The sequence below is a fragment of the Dromaius novaehollandiae genome, chromosome 1 (genome assembly GCF_036370855.1).
Source record: "Dromaius novaehollandiae isolate bDroNov1 chromosome 1, bDroNov1.hap1, whole genome shotgun sequence".
NCBI classification, from domain to species: Eukaryota; Metazoa; Chordata; class Aves; order Casuariiformes; family Dromaiidae; genus Dromaius; species Dromaius novaehollandiae.
Window position 1 is genome coordinate 76,479,723 of NC_088098.1, and position 18,695 is coordinate 76,498,417.

An 18,695-nucleotide genomic window follows, 5' to 3' on the forward strand; every position below is an offset into this window, starting at 1 on the left:
CTGAAACTGTTACAGGTGCTGTAAATCACTGCTGTTTGTGACCAGCAGTCCAACCAAGCTGCCCATCAGTAGGCACACATCTGCAGAACATAACATACCATAAGGATGAGCCACCTGCTAGTCCTGGCCACTAGAAAGCAGGTCGTACTGCAGACAGGTAACACATACTCCACAGCCAGAGAAAAACAGGCTCCTTTCCTTAGCTGTTCTATAGAAACAGGTACCACATCTGATTTTATTTCATCATAACATACAGATAATGCTTAGGACACAACAAGATGAGAAACTTGCATCTCTCTGAACCATTTAACCAGCCTGCCATACACCAAAGAACATTAAATTCATCCTGAACATTGTACACGTTTCTCCCCCTCCCGTCCTCCACTTTGCTTTCCAAACATCTAAAAGCCATTTCCAGCATTGTTCAGGTACAGGACATTAGTTCAGAAATGAAATGGGGTACCACCCTGCAAAGGATCTGGCCTTAAGGCTTCCTCCTGCAGGGCCCTGTCCCCCAGCATACCAAGCCTCCAGCTTTGATTCAGTCAGTGACTGCAGCATGTTGGAAATCATGAGGAGCCCAAAAACCAGAATTCAGTTCCCCAGAAAGAGATTAAACAAACAGAGCCCAAACATACACATTTGTGTGTGTATAGAGAGGGAGAGAAAGAGCGAGATGGGGAAGAACACACATGTGAATGAGCACAAAACCCAGGAAGATTCTGTTTCTGCCTGCAGGGATTTATTTATGCATTTTTTCCCCCCATTAACCAATTTAAATGAAAGAAAGACATGGGCTGTAACTGAAATCTGGCTGAGAGGAGCACTGCTAAACGGTTTACACGTGTATATACACACATGCACACAGTGTGTATATATGCTGAAAATGGATGTAATGTAATCACTTTCACTTGGTATGTAAACATAGACAAGTGGCTCTGTGTTTAATGAATAGCCAAGACCTGACATGCTTTACAGTGTGGTGTCAACCTGTCCCTTGTCCAGACTACCCTTTCTTTTGGCATTTCATATATACGTCACGAACACAGCCTCTGGGTTCAATTACTCCTGTTGCTGCTTCTCTGTGTGTCTCTCATGCTTTTTAGGATCAAGTTAATCAATGCTGTAGCTTTCAGTGCTATTTTAAGCAGTCCATCATAGGAAATTAAGTCACATCCTAGCCACAAAACAAAACAAAAAGACAAAAATTGTCTCCACTTTTCAACATAGTAAAACCTGAGATTTGAGTCACAAACTAGCTAAACTTACAGTAAAACAAACAAAAAAAACAGCAACAACAACAAAAAAAAACCAAGCTGCTGACTTGAATTAGGGCTTCAGTGACCTCCATTGAATTTTTTTTTTTTTCTTTCTAAAAGCTGTTGGCCAGGGGTAAGTATGTTACATTTGATTTATAGTTTTCAGCTGCCTGCACTGAAATTGGACAAAACGCTGAGGCCTATAGCCATACGCATGTTGTAAAGGGTCCTGGGGAAGAGCTTGAGAACATGCGCACAGCTTGTGCCTTTGGTACCACTCCTCACAATACTGTAAGAGGTTTACAGTATTACATGGCAATTTAAGCAGCAGCAGCCAACGTACCGCAAGAATCACAAGCTGGAGGGGAAGCAGCTGGTTCACTGTCAAAAACAACACACACAAAAGGTTGTGCCCGATCTCCTGTGAAACACCCCTGCTGGCAGCAGGGAATGACACCAGCAGATACTCCAGCTTGGTGCAGACCAGAAAGGTGCCTGGGCCAGCAGCAGCACAGCTCACAGCACCCACAGCCAAACCATGCAACAGCACCCAGGGGCACTGAGACTCCAGCCGAGGACAACAGCCTGAATGAAGTCCCTCTGGAGCCACACGTGCTGGAGGTGAGCAGGCCGTCTCCTCGCAAACCCAGTTTCTTTCACATGTTACAAGGAGGGGCTCTGGAGTCCCCCTGTTTCGTTATCCAATGAAAACAGATCTCTCTTTCTCAAATGAAGTCAGCAAAGCCGATGGGGAGCATCCATCTCAGAGTCCCCACAGTTTGGGCACGGATACTGGGGGGGGAAACCCCAGGAATTACTCCCACCTGCTTTTTTAGGACATGTGACTGGAACTGTGTATGAGGAACAGTTCCTTAATGTTACTGCTCATCCCACCAAGCCCTACTAAAAACACCCCTTCAAAATTTATCTATTGAATTGTCAATTGGCAAAAAGAGGATTCTGCAGTATTTTGACCAACCACTTATCTCTTGCACATAGCCCTAAGTATTAACCACTCCATTACAGCTTAGAAGCCAAACAGCTATCCCTCTCCCAGAAGCCAGCTTAGTAACCCAATATCAAAAATACAATCCTGTTTATTTTATATTTAAAAAGACTGGGGGAAATAGTCGTAAGTCTGGTTCACTTGTTGTCTTAAAAAAAGCTGCTGCTAAGCCAACTGAAACACTTGTGCGTAGACAGCTTAAAGAAAAAAAATCAGATGTGGCTAGTTGTTACTTGTTCACATTGCTTATGAACTGACTACCAGCAACTGGCAGCCATAAAGCCCTAAGTTTATTTTTTATATTTCTGAGGTACTGGTTTTTCTCTGAAGCAGCTCTCTAGCAAATCATCTAAAGCCTATCCCTTAGAACAATAGTTACACCAGTATTTACATTTTTCTGAAGTCTGTTTTCAGTCCAGCCTTGCTGTAACCAGTCCCTACTTCCTTTGGAATCACTCTCAGTCTCCCTTCTTACAGGGGAAAGGTCTCCCTCCAGAGGATGGCTCAGTGTCAGGGCTAAGGTGCACTGGTGAAGACTTGGGGCATGGGGAGGGGAGAATCAAACTAGCTTTGATCAGTAGAAGTGCGTCTCAGTGGAACCAGAGAAATGGTCTGATACCAAGACAGCTTCCCATTTAAAACATTGAAAGGATGTGCAATCCATTGCATATAACTGCTTCATCTGCCAGGGAAAACTTGAAATGCTCTGCCCTTCTCCAGGCAAGGAGAGGAGAAAAACCCAACAGTATACTTGGTCTCCTTGTCCAGATGCTCACTTACTATTTCTTTGCTGTATTAATCTAGTCACTGCATTCACACTGAAACCCCACATTCCCCCCTCCCCCCCGGCCCACACACACACTTTTGTATAAAGTTTGTTCTTTTCAGATTTACAGGGAACTCAAACACTGGGGGAGCAGCCTGGAGGGGGAAGCAATTCTGGTAAAGTCATATAAGTCTGCTATTTCAAGACACTTCAATGATTTCCATGCTGCCTGAAAAGCTCGACTGACTGCCTACTTTCCCCAGTTCTTCTCTGGATCTGTTGTCTGACATGATGCTCTCCCCAAACTCCATCTGGCAGCTTCTGCGCTTAAACTGCTTTTCAAAAGAGCTTTCCTCATGCCAGCTCCTCCTGGAGTCACCTCGATCGCCCTGCTTTGGCCTCCTGCGCACAGCACAGGCTTGGTCGCAGCCCGTGGGCAGCTGACTGCAGCTGTAGGCAGAGTAAGCTGCAGTGTTCCCATAGATGGCAGAGGCAGAGTAGAAGTGCGAGGACTCAGCTGCAAAATACCAGCTGTTGGTAAGGGATGTGGCAGATGTTTGAGGAGCCAAGATGTCCGAGTGCCAGCCTTTGAGGCCCAGCCCAGCTGCAGACTTTGCCAGATGTTGCTGACTAGTGGAGAGACCAAACAGGAAGTTTGTTCGGTAGTTGTCTTCCATGCTCCCGCTCCGGTGGAGGGGGTACAAGAGTGACCGCTGCGTGGTGGTGCTATTGCTGCCTCTACCCGGGTGTTGCCACTTGCTCTGGCTATCCAGCTGCCAGGGGCTCTGGGGCTTCTTGGGAGGGTTTGCTTCCTCTTTATCAGGGCTGGTTTCTGGGGTCTGCTCTGAGACCTCCTGGACAGGGGAGAACTGACACAACTTGCTGCCACCATCTAAAGCAGTTGCATGTTTGTAGTACTCCAGAGTGTCTTCGGAGGAGGCAAAGCCCTGAACGGATGCAGTCACGCAGTTGCTACTTGCTGAGTAGGATACAGATTTGATATCCAAAGAAAAGGAGCGCTTCAGCCGGTTGCTGTCTTCTACCTTATCTAGGGACACATGGAGTCCATTTATGCCCTGTACCAGTGGGCTGTCTTCCAAAGACGGCAAGCGTGTGCCTGGCACACTTCCGGAGTCCATTGACTTCTGCTCCACAATCTCAGAGGTAGAGGTAATGCAGAGCTGACTGGTGGGGAGGCTGCTCTGCCCACCTTCTGGGACCAGGACGTGCTCACTGCTTTTTTCCAAATGCAGAAGTTTCAGCTTACTAATATGTCCAGGCTGACCACTCGGGTTCTTAATCTTCTTCTCAAAGTCCAAAAGCTGGCCCAGAAAGTTGAAGTTAGGAGAAATGGTTGGCCTTTTTTCTTTCACAAATCTGGGAAGAGTGGAAAAACAAAACAAGAATTACTTTAAAAAACTTGCTGCTCAGATCTGAGATAACATTCCCGATAAGCACTCTAGGCTTAGCGGCTTAATTTTAACTTGTCAAGATATTTGAATTCAGATTCAGCCAAGCACAGGTAACTTACAGATAGGGGGGCGGGGGGAGAGGAAGGCAGCTTTTAAGCAGGATGATGCTGGGTGCTCTCAATCCTCTTTACAGTTTACTTAAAGGTAGCTAAAATGGGGGGGGGGGGGGGAGGGGGGGAATGGCCTTTTGATGTCTCCTTTGATGTCTACAATGAGGTTCAAGGGAATCATTTTCCTTGTTTTACTTTATCAGTGTGTATCCCTGCTACCTTAGTTTGACCAGATATAGGAGCACCTCAAGTTCCTTATGAATAGCACTGGAGCTCTAGCGAAGGGCCTGAACCCTCCAGTACCACAGAGAACAGACTGCCTTCCCCACCACGCAAAGGGGAGAAAAATCCATATTCCTTTCACCCTTCTCTTTCATGTGGTTATTGTTGAAGTCAGTGCTTCCTATCCTGTTAGGTAGATGGCTTTTGTATATGCTGACCTTGCACAGCAAATGCAGTATCTATCATATACTGATATGATCACTGATAATGATTATAAACAAAAAACAAAACAAAACACCTACACAGAGAGGAGCAAAGGTAGCTCAAAGTTAGTTAGTTCTCTCCAGCTCTGGACGTGTTTAAGCCAAATAAGTAAAAAAGTCAACACATTTTTCAGTCACATAGGAAGCAGCCTGATAAACATTCACCTGTCAACCTAAGTACGTGCTTGCATACTCTGTTGAATAGGGGTGAAGTGCAATGCATGCCTGAAGTGTTTTTCTGAAGCTGGACTCTAAATGCATGAGAGAATTTAAGTACTGGAAGTCATGTCATACACTTCAAAGTTAAATACAAAGGTATCTTTTCTACCTGTCTGATTTGCAACACAGCTAAATAACTACTCTGCTTTGTGTGGACTGGGGGGAGCTGCCCATGTCACTTCAAAATTGAAATCCTAAATCCCTCCTTTCTTTTTTTATTCCTGGAATTATAAAGGTACCAGACAGTATTAACAAGGGAAAAAGATCTTGAAGAACTAAATCTAATACAAACACACACAGAATGGATCACTTGGAAAATTAAATATTTTTAAAAGCAGAAAGTCTCTCTGGGGATGTGTGCAAAAGCTAAGCATGCAGTCATTAAAAACAGCATGGGAAAAATTCCTATGTGTATTTATCCATATAGTATATACCAACAGAAATGCAAGCAAGCACATGAAAGAATCAAACAAAATACGCATTTTTTTTCCAAACGATTTCAAGGATGCTTAGCTTCTTGAACACAGCACGAGCTTCTCTTTTCTGCTAATTCTCTGAATAGTAGAAATAGTCAAGCTGATACTATGAACTGGAAAAATCACATGGCACAGAATGACACCAGAAGCTTCCCAATATACAAACGAAGGCATGGAGAAGGTTGAAGGAACAGGCTTTTGCAGAGGCTACCAGAACACAGGTCAGAAACAGCAGTGCAACCAGAAGGATCTTGCTTTATAGTACTGCTGCTACAGTAACAAGTGCAACTGGCTTTGACAGGAAAAGAATGAACAAAGATTGTATCAATTCTTGTGACTGCATTGCTTACACTGGAATGAAGGCCCCCAAATTCAATGCTAAAAGATTGAACTAAAGAATCTCTCTTGGGACTTCATATTTTTCTCCATTTGCCAACCTTTTCCTCTTCCTACTGCCAAATACAGGACATTCCCCCAGAAAAACTAACCTTGCGGGGTGGGTGGGTTCCAGAAAGTCTCCAGATCCTCCTGACAAGTTTTAAGAGTTTTAAAGCTTTGCATAACCTTTTTTATTTTAAGACATGCAGTCTTTTTTTAAGTGAAGAATGTGTGTAACATTTAATTTTCATGCTTGTTTCCCTTGCGTGGTCAACTTTACAAAAGAAACAGAAGATAAAGCAATGTATTTCCTCAGACCTTTCACTCCAAGTAATGTTTAGTGTTGCCTTTCTATTTTTGTAACAAACACAGCATCAGACAAACATTTTATCTAATGCCTTTCATTAGCTCAGAAAAAATATTTTTCTTTCAAGCTTTGCCAACAAAAGATCCCAAACCAATGAGTGAAGTTTCATACAGACCATTTTCACCATAAACTGTACCAAAGAAAATATAGCAAAATATAATCTTAATTTCACAAGAGTTGTTTGGTACCTACAATGCAAAGAAAAGAGCCCAAGGATGATTAATATTTCTCACTCAATTCAGCTTTGGTTAAGAAACAAACTAGAATTTAATGCAAAGATGTAATACAAAAAATTTAGAAGCAGCACTTATTGTATATCAATGACAACTGCTTTTAACCCAATGAGATGTTCACTTAAATGTGAGTCTTTCAGAAGTGTTCAGTACTTCACAGCTCTCATCCCCAGACAACTGCAGCCTAAAATCAAGATGGTCTGTTCAGTGAATCAGCTAATCCACTGCACATTATTCATCCATATCCATTAATTCATCTATACTGTCTATACAGTCATTTCCTGCGTAATTGTGAGTTTTCATCTATGCCTCTCAGTTAAGCTCGTGTCACCATATCTGTTAAAATTACCAGACAAAACTGAGAGCAAGTACTAGTAATAAACTGTAGATGATGTCTAAAGGCAATTAGAGATGTTTGCAGCTCAGGTATTTCTTGCACACACTTTTTCTACCCATATGTAATTATATTCATTCATCAACTTAACAGAAAATGCCCCATGAAACAGAATATCAAATGCCCTCTGTCCTGTCATAATGAGTATTTTTCAGACAGCAGTAGCTGCTCCAGTGCAACTCTTCAAATTGCTTCTGAACTACACGTATTATAGAGATACATCAGCAATACCAATTAGCTTATAAATCCCAGCAAGAAGATAGCCAACATTTACAGTGCAATATGGAAACTAAAAGCACTTTGTTAAGGGAAATACAGAAGCCACAGCAAATTGCAGTCAGGTCACTTGGAATGTACCAAAGTATTTACAATCCGACTACAGAAACAGCGTGATTTGAAAGGTTAAAGTTTTTGTTGTTGTTTTGTTCTGTTTTTGCATAAAAATTCCTGATGCTATAAACAGTTGATACTTCCAAATACTTTTTCCAAGACTTTTTGGTTGAGCTTACTGTCAAAGAAGCTTTTTTTCAATTCCTAGACAACTTTTCACCAGAAGGCACTTCTTTGAGAGTATTACCAGCTACCAACTTGAAGTCAATAGATCCTGTCTAGCATTTGTCATAAGCCTGATTATAAATACCCTCAGTTCTTTCTTCACCCTCCTCCATTCCTTTCTCTTGGGCTTGCAAGATATTCTCATGTGCTATATATATATATAGATATAGATATAGATATATGTATAAATAGCTATATACACACATATACATACACACATTTGTGTGTATATATATATATATATATATATGTGTGTGTGTGCGTGTATACGTTTTTATATATATATCACACACACATTTATATGTATATGTGTATATATTTGTATGTATTTTTAAAGCAATTACTGCAGTTTAAATACCATATACTTGCCTACTCAGCGCAGATACCAGCATCAGCATTCTGCAGGCGGGGAATTAGTATTAGGTGTGTGATGTCTGCATACAACCACTGATTTGCTTATGGAGGAAGCCTATGTTTAAAGCAAGACTGCTTGGAAGTCAATGGACTACAGGATAAAATAAAGTTTCTGCTTCTTCCCTTGGTCACATAATCGTTTATCACTCACCTTAAAAGCAAGCTGAGGCACAAGAATTAATGTCTTGGGAGAATGGAAATTTTGTCCTTACCTGTAAGCTTCATCTAAGGACATATCCATTCTCTTCATGATATATGCAATAGCAATTGTGGCAGAGCGAGATATTCCAGCCAAACAGTGCACTAACACATGTCCATTCGATGCTTTTGCTTTTTCTGCATAGCAAAGGAGTTGTCAAGTGTCAATCTCAGTAGCATTATAGCATGATGAAGAGTTTGCAAAAAAACACTATTTTTAAAATTGTTAAAACTTCCACATTAACCACTTATTGCGGAACTCATGGAAGCTTTAAACAAAAGACACTTACTTTCTTTCACTGAACTTAATAAAGAAGCATGTGACTACACATAGGAAACACACTGCAGTTACAGCATACTGCACCTACTTTGACATGCATGTAAGCAACCATATATAGGAATCTAGGAAAGGCAATTGTTCCATCACGAATACTTGCTTTTACTTGCATATAAAATTAGAAACAACTTAACCAGTTCATCCGTTTGGTTACTGCTCAAAGCTAAGGACAGGATTTGTGTATGCATAATTTTCTAATGCAGTCTACACAGGAGTGTCAGATATCTCCCCAGGCTGCCAGAAAGTGCAGTTGGGCTCTTAAAAGTGTCTTTGTTCCATAAGTGCTGGATCACGCAGTGACAGAATCTTCCTGTTATTTTGCTTCTGTGCTTATAAAGTGATGGTGATAATATACTTAGATCCTTACAGTATTTTCATACCACCCAAAAAGCATTCAGGGCTCCTCCAGCTAAAACGGGAGACAAACACACAAAAAAGAAATTAGAAACCGTTAGAGGGACTATCTAATGTTTCTTCTTACCTATAAAATCTACTGATTTATCCAACCAAGGCAAAATTTTCTCACAAAAGCTGTCATTCACAGGCACTCTCAGGAAATGGGACTCTGGAATAAAATCAGGCTTTGGACAAGTGTTGCTGGCGTTTAATACATAACCAATATCATTCTGCTGCATCAGCTCCTGTGGAGGAGATAAAGGTTAAGACTAGAGAAGTCAAATGACACCTTGGCACACTACAAGAAGCCATGAACAAAAAACCCATGATAAAGCTAAAAACTAAACTGAAATTCATATTTCCATCAGTCTAGCTGTTTTAAGGGCATTCTTTTTTGAAAAAGATTACTCCTAAGCTTTTTATTCTTCCAACAACTTTTAATGATATATCCAATGTGTCCAAATAACATATAGACTGCTGAGTCCATAAAAACAAAGCTAACAAAGAAGAGAAGTAATGGTAGAATACCTTCTGTTACTATGAATCATCATTTCCAAGAGAGGCTGCTTTTTTTTTTTTTTTTTTTTTCTTCCGACCTTGGTTTAAATCCTTACCTGGCAAGGTGACAATATACCCAACCACCTCCCACAGGTAGTTTGCTGACCTGAGTAACACGTGTTTTCTGGATCCCGTATCTAAGGTGGAGGTTACCTCCTCCCAGATATGAGTGAAAAATCTGAAATGCAACTGATTCTCCTGCACTGCCAATGCAACAAGAAAAACATTTAGTACAGCTGTGTGAAGTTAGTTAAAACAAACAAAATAAGTGGTACAGTCAGCATTCCCTCCACCTTTCTCTTTGGAGTATATGAGTCCATGCCCAGGCTGGGGAGAAGACTCCTGTTCCCATCACATAGTCACCTCTTAAGGCGTCTGGAACTTCCTTGTTTCTAGGACAATGTGAAAAGCTCACTGAAAATATTGAGGGAAACAGCTGAAAAGGGCTGAAGTCCTTGAATTAGATTTTTTTTTTTTTAAATAAAGCGCTGAGTAATAACTGCAGTTTTATCAGAATTCTGCTTTGTGATGCAAGATTCAGTTGTCTACATTTCAGTTTTCAGTCCTCCTGCATCTCAGAGATTGTTACGGGAACAAAGAGACTCAGCTATGACAGTTGACTAGGCCTTTTAAATACTTAAGGCATTAAAATATTTTTCATGATTGCAAATAAGAAAGACAATGCTTTACTCCAGCATACCATACTCTGTGTAGAATGAAAGAAGCAAGTATGATGCATTAGGCACTTCATTGCTAAACCATATGAAATGAAATATAGAGACTGCTCTACCAAAAATATCCAGTCTCCTGTAAGCAAGCATCCTGCCATAGGAAAGCAAGTAAGCAAGTCAAAGTAACACTAATCAAACAACTGTTCCGTTTCATATATGATTTGGCATGCGGTACCACACCTGGACAGTAGTTTTGGCTAGATTTCATGCAAATTCATGTCAGAAACTAAACTGAAACATAAAAAACAAAACCAGAGAGATTCTGATTTTAATCCTTTTGCCTCTATAGCAAGTTTATCAAAAAGAAAAGTTATATCAATCTACAGGGAACAGTAGCAGGAATCAATTCTTACACTGTAGGTTTCAACTGGAGGTCTTCCAGTACAAAAACATACTAATGAAGTTGAATGGTCAATTCTTCCCCATATTTATTTTTCTTGTAAGTGTAAAGAAGTTTTGGTGAGGACAAACTAGAACATGGATATTTAGCTAAAGGGTCAGAACTCTGCTCTTGTTAAAATCAGAGCAGTTTAAATAATGAGCGTTTTGTAAGTACACTGGTACACCACACGTATGATCCGGTGTGTATGTAGAAAGGATGAATACACATACCCTTCAATACAAATTGAAATCTACCCCATATTCACTTGCAGAGGGCAATGTATAAAATCCAGTCTTACTGTACTACTACAAGTTCTCAGCAGCAGTTGTAAACAGGGAGTTTGCGTGGACCTATGCTTGCGAGCTGAATTTGCTCCAGACAACAAAAATGGCCACCACCTTTATGAACTTCTCCAAACTTTCACCTCAAATCCCTCAAACTAGCACATGCAGAGGTGCCTAAAGATGTGGTCACCTTAACCTACTGTATATACATTATCCACATAGAGATACCCATCCAAGGGCGATGGAAGATGACCAATTACCCCTAAAGCAAATTATCAGAAATATAAATTGCAGCAATTGTCAAAATAAGAGCTGGGTGCAGCAAAGTAGGTTTTCAGCACTACTGCTTCTTGCCCTACAAGTTTTCTAGGTCATGCTCCCACTGCAGCTCAGCTCCTCTTCGTAACAACATCAGGTTCTTCTACCACCAATTCCTCCTTCTCTCTCTTCCTTTGCCTCTTCCCAACTCAAGCCTCCTTCAGCCCTGTGTGCCTTTGGCAGCCTACGCGTTCACATATCCTGGTACCACATTTAGCTACCATATACTGATACACCTAGAAGTTTAAAACCAGAGTGCTGTAAGGAAGTAGGGAAGCATTTGGGACTCTGCAGAGGGGGACACATCGAGAAAGGGGTTCTTGGCACAGGAGACCAGTTACTGCTAGACCCACGGTATCCAACCAGTGCAAAGGAAATCACCAGTCCTGTTGGGACTCCATGCCTCCCTGTCCTGGCCTACACAGCTTTTCAAGTCTAGGATTCAAACTATTCAACATTAACTTCCGTAAAATAAATACCTACTTTTGATCACTAAGCTGAAAAATCCCTCCCCTCCCAAACCAGCTACCTATTGTCACCACTTAAGGTCTTAAAGGTGAGTGAGGAACAACTTAAATAGCAGGTACATGCAGAATCATGAACAGTATTAGGTATAAATGCCACACTAACTCCATTATTCGCCACAAGAGAGGCAACGCAGGTATTGCTAACAAATGGAGCTCCATGATATGTATTTATTCAGACCATAGCATGTATTAGCTCTAAGGGGTGCTGAGAAGCTGATGAATTTAGAAGAATAGAAAAGCCTTTTTTTTTTTGAGCATAAGTGCTGGTGGGCTGCACAGTCCAACCACCACAGTTCCACAGTTATATAAGATTTTTGATGTGGAATTGATTGTCCAAATGGGAATTGGAAGGTTGCAGATGCCAAGTCTGAAATTTCCGAGCCAAAAAAACACCCAAAAATGTGTTAGTGCTTGTCTTTGAGAAGACGGCTAAAGAAAGAAGTTATGATTCCTTCTCTTCTGAGGTATCAATCATTCCCTGTGCAGCACACTAATATAATAACCATAACAGTGACTTCATTGTAATGTACCCAAGAGGAAGAAGTGAATTATGATGGAAGATCCAGAAATCCTAATGCTAACAACTTTGTGAAAAGAAGGTAAATGCTCTTTTGTCAGCTTATTTACATTTTATGACTTGTTTAATCTTAAAAATTAATGGTGCCCTAAAATGTTATTTTGTTCCAGGAAATAAAATCCAGGTCTGTGAGGAAAAAAAATTAATAGTTAAGTAGCAAACCAGAAAGTTTTACAGTTCAAATGCTGGTGTAAAACGTGAAATACAAGTAGGAGAGTCACTCAGGCACTACACAGATTTTTTTTGTTATGCTGTCTTTCAGAAAGGACACTGTCACTCCTATATAGGTTAGAACTTTGATCTTCAGATTTGTGAAAGGAATATAGATCTATCTGTCAAAATAAGCACTCTCTTACAACGGTGTTTGATACTGGAAACCAGCACAATATTACATTAAGACCCCAAAAGTGCAACCAACTCTTCTGTTAGCCAAATAGAGTAAAATAAAACTGGTAATAGTGAAAAAGGTTCACATTCTGCAAATATATGCCTTTAGGTAAAGCAGCATTACTGATCACCAAATTATTAGAGAACACATGGAAAAAAAAACAGGTCTTTCCTGAGGCTTTTAGTGTCTAAATACTGAAAGAAAAAAAAATTATAAACATTTCAAGACCAAGTATTTAAAAAGAAATTCGTAAAGCAAAAATATAAAGCATCTCCTAAGACTTTTTTGAAATAATCATAGTTTCGCTAGAGAAATCAAATTGAACATTCGTGTTTGCATATGTTTCATAAATAAAATATTATCAGCAGAGGTATAAATGGCAAATAGCATTAATATTCTTGAAAGGTCATGAATACAGACCTTCCTGCAAGACAACAAATATTTTGTCTCTGAGTGCATGGGCAGTAGGAGGAGATAAGCTTACAGAGATTCTGAAAGGACTAGTTCATCTTCATAAACCATGCCGAAAATCCACCTCTTTCAATAGTTGGGTTGAACTGTATTGCAGATGAATAGTTCTTTTTGCAGGATATTTTTGAGACATTTAAGTTTTAGGGAAGTCAATAGGAAAAATAAGGGCAACCCACAGAAAGCACATGAAGGCAAAACATAAGGTCACACATAACTACCTTTTATAGTTTGGGGTGTTTTTTCTGAAAAATTCCAGTAAGTTATTTAAAAAAAAAATCTGAACTTGAACAAAAAGCTCATTCTAATCTTAACAGAAGTCATCCCCAGTAATTGACAAAGCAGCAAGGCCACTGAACCAGAGCATGCAAACTTAACCACTTACCATCTTCTCGACTTGTGTAACAGAGACAGCCCCTGCTACTTATCACTCATTTTTGTTTCTCATCCTCTTGAATATTCTGCGCTTCCCAATATTTTTATTACTATGTACTACTTAGTGACAGAAATCCTCCTCTTTCCCCAATACCCTCATGTAGGATCAAGGCTTCCCAAGCAGCACACTGTGTGGAAGGGAGCGCAATGGAAATACCGAGGTGTCTGGTAGTATCCCTCTGCCCTTAGAACTTCTAGCTTTCTGACCTCTAGCTATAGCTAACTTTGAGATGAATCAAGAAACTGTTTAATATCAGGAAATTGGGAGTTACCAATAGCTGGGAAAACATCAAGTGGATTCTAAGAGGCAGAAATCTTTAAGTGTTGCCACAGCTTCTTTAAAGCTAATAAAGGCACCAATATTTACGATGGAAGCCATTTCAGACTTTCCACAGGCAATTGCCAAAACTGAAGGGGTCACAAAGTTACCGAGACATGAAGTTCCATCTCAGTGCAGTGAACAAGTAACATTTTCAGGATAGGGAATTGTCTGCTATTGGTTCAAAGTAAGAGGAAAAAAAGGTATGAGAGACAAGCAGCTCTGAAATCATAAAATGTACATTTGTCTTAGAATAGTTAAGAAACCTAAGAGGTCCTTTACTAATCTATGGCAGAATTTCCAAAGATTGACTGTTAAGGATAACACCAGGAGATAAGAATTGATTAAATTTTCTGTGGATTATATTCTATTATTTTTGTGATTCTCCAAAGGAAAATAAGAAACACAGTAATCCTTGATCATAACTCCTCAGAATATGTGAGGAAGTACAGAACCTGATCAACTCCTGAGAATCCTACATTAATTCTAAATTACCTGCAGCTGCAGGGCTCCCTGCTCTGTGACAGATACATGCTGAAATAACGTCAAAATTATAAATTAGTGGGCAAGAAAGACATCACCAGTTCAAAACTCTTCCTGTAGACCGCTCTGCCACACTCAGGGCTTACCAGCAGCAGTCATGTTTATACACTCCTCCACCTCTATAATGAAATTCCTGACCACGGCTACCACTTCGATTCTTCTCCTTACTGTACTTATGCATAACATCCATTCATAGGCAGCAATTTACTGCAAGTAAGGTAAATAGCCTCTTTCATCCCTTTGGGATTATTCCTTGCTTAGGAGCCATGACAGATAGACAGCACCCATGTGGAGTTTCAGCCACATTCCAAATGAAGAGGCATTGCCCTGGCCCTAGAGGAGAGTAAGGGATCTCCCCCCCACACACCTTTTGTGACTAAGGATAGCACTTACCATTCACATATTAAAAGAAACAGCAATAAAAGTATCTTTCTAATATTTTACTATTTACAGCAAGGATTTTTTTTAATTTATTTCCTGTTGGGGGTGTGTCCGTCTGTGTGTGTCCGTCTGTGTGTGTCCGTCTGTGTGTGTCCGTCTGTGTGTGTCCGTCTGTGTGTGTCCGTCTGTGTGTGTCCGTCTGTGTGTGTCCGTCTGTGTGTGTCCGTCTGTGTGTGTCCGTCTGTGTGTGTCCGTCTGTGTGTGTCCGTCTGTGTGTGTCCGTCTGTGTGTGTCCGTCTGTGTGTGTCCGTCTGTGTGTGTCCGTCTGTGTGTGTCCGTCTGTGTGTGTCCGTCTGTGTGTGTCCGTCTGTGTGTGTCCGTCTGTGTGTGTCCGTCTGTGTGTGTCCGTCTGTGTGTGTCCGTCTGTGTGTGTCCGTCTGTGTGTGTCCGTCTGTGTGTGTCCGTCTGTGTGTGTCCGTCTGTGTGTGTCCGTCTGTGTGTGTCCGTCTGTGTGTGTCCGTCTGTGTGTGTCCGTCTGTGTGTGTCCGTCTGTGTGTGTCCGTCTGTGTGTGTCCGTCTGTGTGTGTCCGTCTGTGTGTGTCCGTCTGTGTGTGTCCAGGAACCACAAAGTGCTTTTGTGGTAAGAAAAGTGATAAGCTGTTCTGAGATCCATCATAAATGAATCAAGTCTAAGTGTCCGACTTGTTACCTGGCAACGAAGATGCAGAAGATTTTAACAGTTGAAATAAATAAATACAAGGACTACTGACTATGCTCCATACCAGCAGATTTTTCTCTGTATGCTGTTAAAGTGCAACCTCTAGCAGATCGCTTGTGTGTCAAGGACGCTGTTAAAACAATTGTGAAAAATCCAGAAATTGCCTATTAAGGACCAGACTGGAATGGAATGAGAAGTAGAAGAAACATTCTTTATCATAATGATTTTCATGTGAATTTGATGCAATTGCAGGTCTATTAAGATAGGAACTATCTTAAGTTTTATATATGGATTAAAAATATGTATATATATACACACACACACACGTGCTTGTCACAGAATTAAGGCAACATTTTAGGAAGAAGAATTCTGTGTCCCCTTCACCCCCTGCCCCAATCTGTGTATTTAAATACCAGCTTATGAAAGTTATTGGAAACTCAGATATCACTCTCAAAGAATAACAGGAGGCAAGAGGGCACATGCAGTAGAAATGACAAAAAATCCCTTGAGAATTGATTCAAGATGCAGATTCTAAGCAATATAAGACTTGGTCTCCTCATGGAGGTAAACACCTGTGGAAGCACACAGGAATACAGACAGACATATAGCAATTTGAGACTGACTCTTTTAGATATCCAAGAGTCCAGCACCCTGCAAGTACTATACTTGAAGGCTTTGCTGTCTATTTTACATATACCACAAGTGTCCTGGGCTATTCTGTATTAACAGAAATTATTAAATGCACATGTATTCAGAAGCAGTAATTTTTTTTTCTTTTGAGTACAGTGCTACCAAAAAAGGCTCATTTTAAAGGACCCAACTGATTGTCCAGATCTGAACATTTTATTAGGTGAACAAATACTTGTTTGCAATAGTCCCTCATCATACAATTGACAGAATTTAGGAACTACTTTTTCCAGTGTTTAAGGAAAATACTTAAAATGAATCTTTCTTTTGTTCCACAGTAACCTAAAGGTTGCATAGCCATGTTAACTTCTAACACTTGCCAAAACAAACCAGTCCAAATTATATTCGGGAAACTACCCAACCTGCTGTAATGGCAGATTTAATAGTTTGTTTTGATTAGTAGGTCATTGAGGAACGTATCATATCATCTTCTCCAAAATCAAGGTGAGAGGAGACCAAGTTTCAGATTACATGACACGCAGACTAATTATATGGACTGTACATCATTAGTTCTCATGTAGCTGGCTGTGCATAAGCTATGAAAAGTTGTCATCTGGATCTACTTTAGATGTTTTACAGCTGTAATGATGCAGTATGATAGATGCCTTAACATAAAGACACATAGAGATTATGTACCCATCCATGTAAACAACATAACATTGAGAACACTCACCTTGTTGAGGACATCTCGCTGACACCCAAGGTAGAGATGAGGCAGAATTCGGGTTGGCCCAATGTTGGACACAGGTAGGCACGGCTGAGAAATGCAACTAGGGACGAGTGTGGATTTTCCTTCACAGAGACCAGGGAAAGAACTGGAGAATTCAGCAAAACCACCTGTGAAACACAGTATGAATTTTATTTACATGCAGTGTTGAAGGCATCGGTGCCTACATCAATTCTCAAAAGAAAGCATTCATTGCATGGAATGGCAAGGCAGACAGTTATTGAGGTGCAGCAGGAAAACCTTAACAGAGGAACTCACACAGTGTACATGTGCCTCTTCCAGAAGTACCATGAATGTGCAGAACGAACCTTTCATCACAAGTCACGGCCTGCCTTGTATTCCCATTCTACCTGGGACATTTATTTCTGTCTCTCTCTGACTCTCTCCATTCCTCAGAATTTTTCATGCTTGTTCCCATTCATAATGATCACATGTGGAAGGGAAAATTAAAAAAAAAATCCCATACCACCACTGCACCAAAAACTCCCACACCTTCTGCTCTCCTCCACAACAAACTGTTTCCTAAGCACCTCTTCCCTTCTATATTAGGTCTATAATTGTCTGCTGTGGTTGCTACTGCATTAAGAAAAAGTCATGGTCACTGAATTTGGTAAAAACATCAATACATATGGTTATTGTGATTAATGTTTGCTTTAGAATCCTACATTATTGTTTTCTATGCTGCTTAATAATTTATGTATTTCATAAAATGCAGTCTAAGAGATTTTGCATTCCAAAACCACACCAAGCTGAGGCTTCTCCATCTCAAGTGGGGGGAGGTGGGGCCAAGGAGGGAGTACAGAGGAAGCTGGGAAGGGGAAGAGCTGAAGACCAGCTACTGGGACTCCCCTGGCAAACTACCACAGTTCTCTTTACTCCACTTTTCTAGCTGCTTCTTTATCCACATTAATTAAAGTATTAGGCCCTATCCATATAACGGCTCCATAAGATTTTCATTATTATTTCCCACCACTACATTAACCTAGTCAGAAAAACTTGGGTAGAATGGCCCAATGGTAGAATGACATGTTTAAATCCACTCCAAACTGACTCCACACCATACCTAAAATCCCAGTGGCCATCATAAATGCACTCCTAAGCTGTTTCACCATCAGCCTGGCACTGCTGATTTGAAACATGAAGGGACTAAAAAGTGAGGTTGAGAGTGCTCTAGAAACGAATACATAAAAAACACATCTCAAGCTCCATTTCCTTCTCCTGCTTGGCTAGGTTCCTGCTTCCCTCCAATCAGGGAAGCTGTGTGATAAATCTGTGCTATTATCTGTGGTCCAACAGGCCTTACTCACACGTGAAAAAAACAAAACCAAAGAAATCTCCAGCAACCAACTTACACTTAGGCTAAACAAGTTCTAGCAAAAGTCAGCTAGCTTTTTCACAAACCTAGTTAGAGCTCAAGCTCGTTTCATTCTCATACTTCCTCATCTTTGCAAACTACTCTAAAAAAGAAGTATAGCTAGTTGCTTAACTCCATATATTACGTGGCTTTTTTCCCCCCTCCCTGACTGTTTGCACCATGTTATAGCCAATCAATCAATAACGGTCAAAGGCGCAAATTGAAGTCAAAGCCTCTGTCTTTTTCCTCACTCAATTCCATTCCTCTGTGTGCATTTAAAGTGAAGGAAGAGT

General features: G+C 40.6%; 1 protein-coding gene across 14 annotated transcripts in view; it reads right to left on the minus strand.

The window, feature by feature from the left end:
- Positions 1 to 206: 206 nt before the first annotated feature.
- The window catches only part of DUSP16 (dual specificity phosphatase 16), a 72,438-nt gene continuing 53,949 nt past the window's right edge, over positions 207 to 18,695 (minus strand). For all 14 annotated transcript variants that reach the window (XM_064517285.1, XM_064517272.1, XM_064517235.1 and 11 more), the window contains 4 exons: positions 16,995 to 17,158; positions 9,091 to 9,250; positions 8,287 to 8,410; positions 207 to 4,408 (listed from right to left, as the gene is read on the minus strand). In XM_064517285.1, coding sequence (XP_064373355.1) covers positions 3,232 to 4,408; positions 8,287 to 8,410; positions 9,091 to 9,250; positions 16,995 to 17,158 — 1,625 coding nt within the window. In that variant the 3' untranslated portion in view covers positions 207 to 3,231. The remainder of the gene's footprint in view (positions 4,409 to 8,286; positions 8,411 to 9,090; positions 9,251 to 16,994; positions 17,159 to 18,695) is intronic.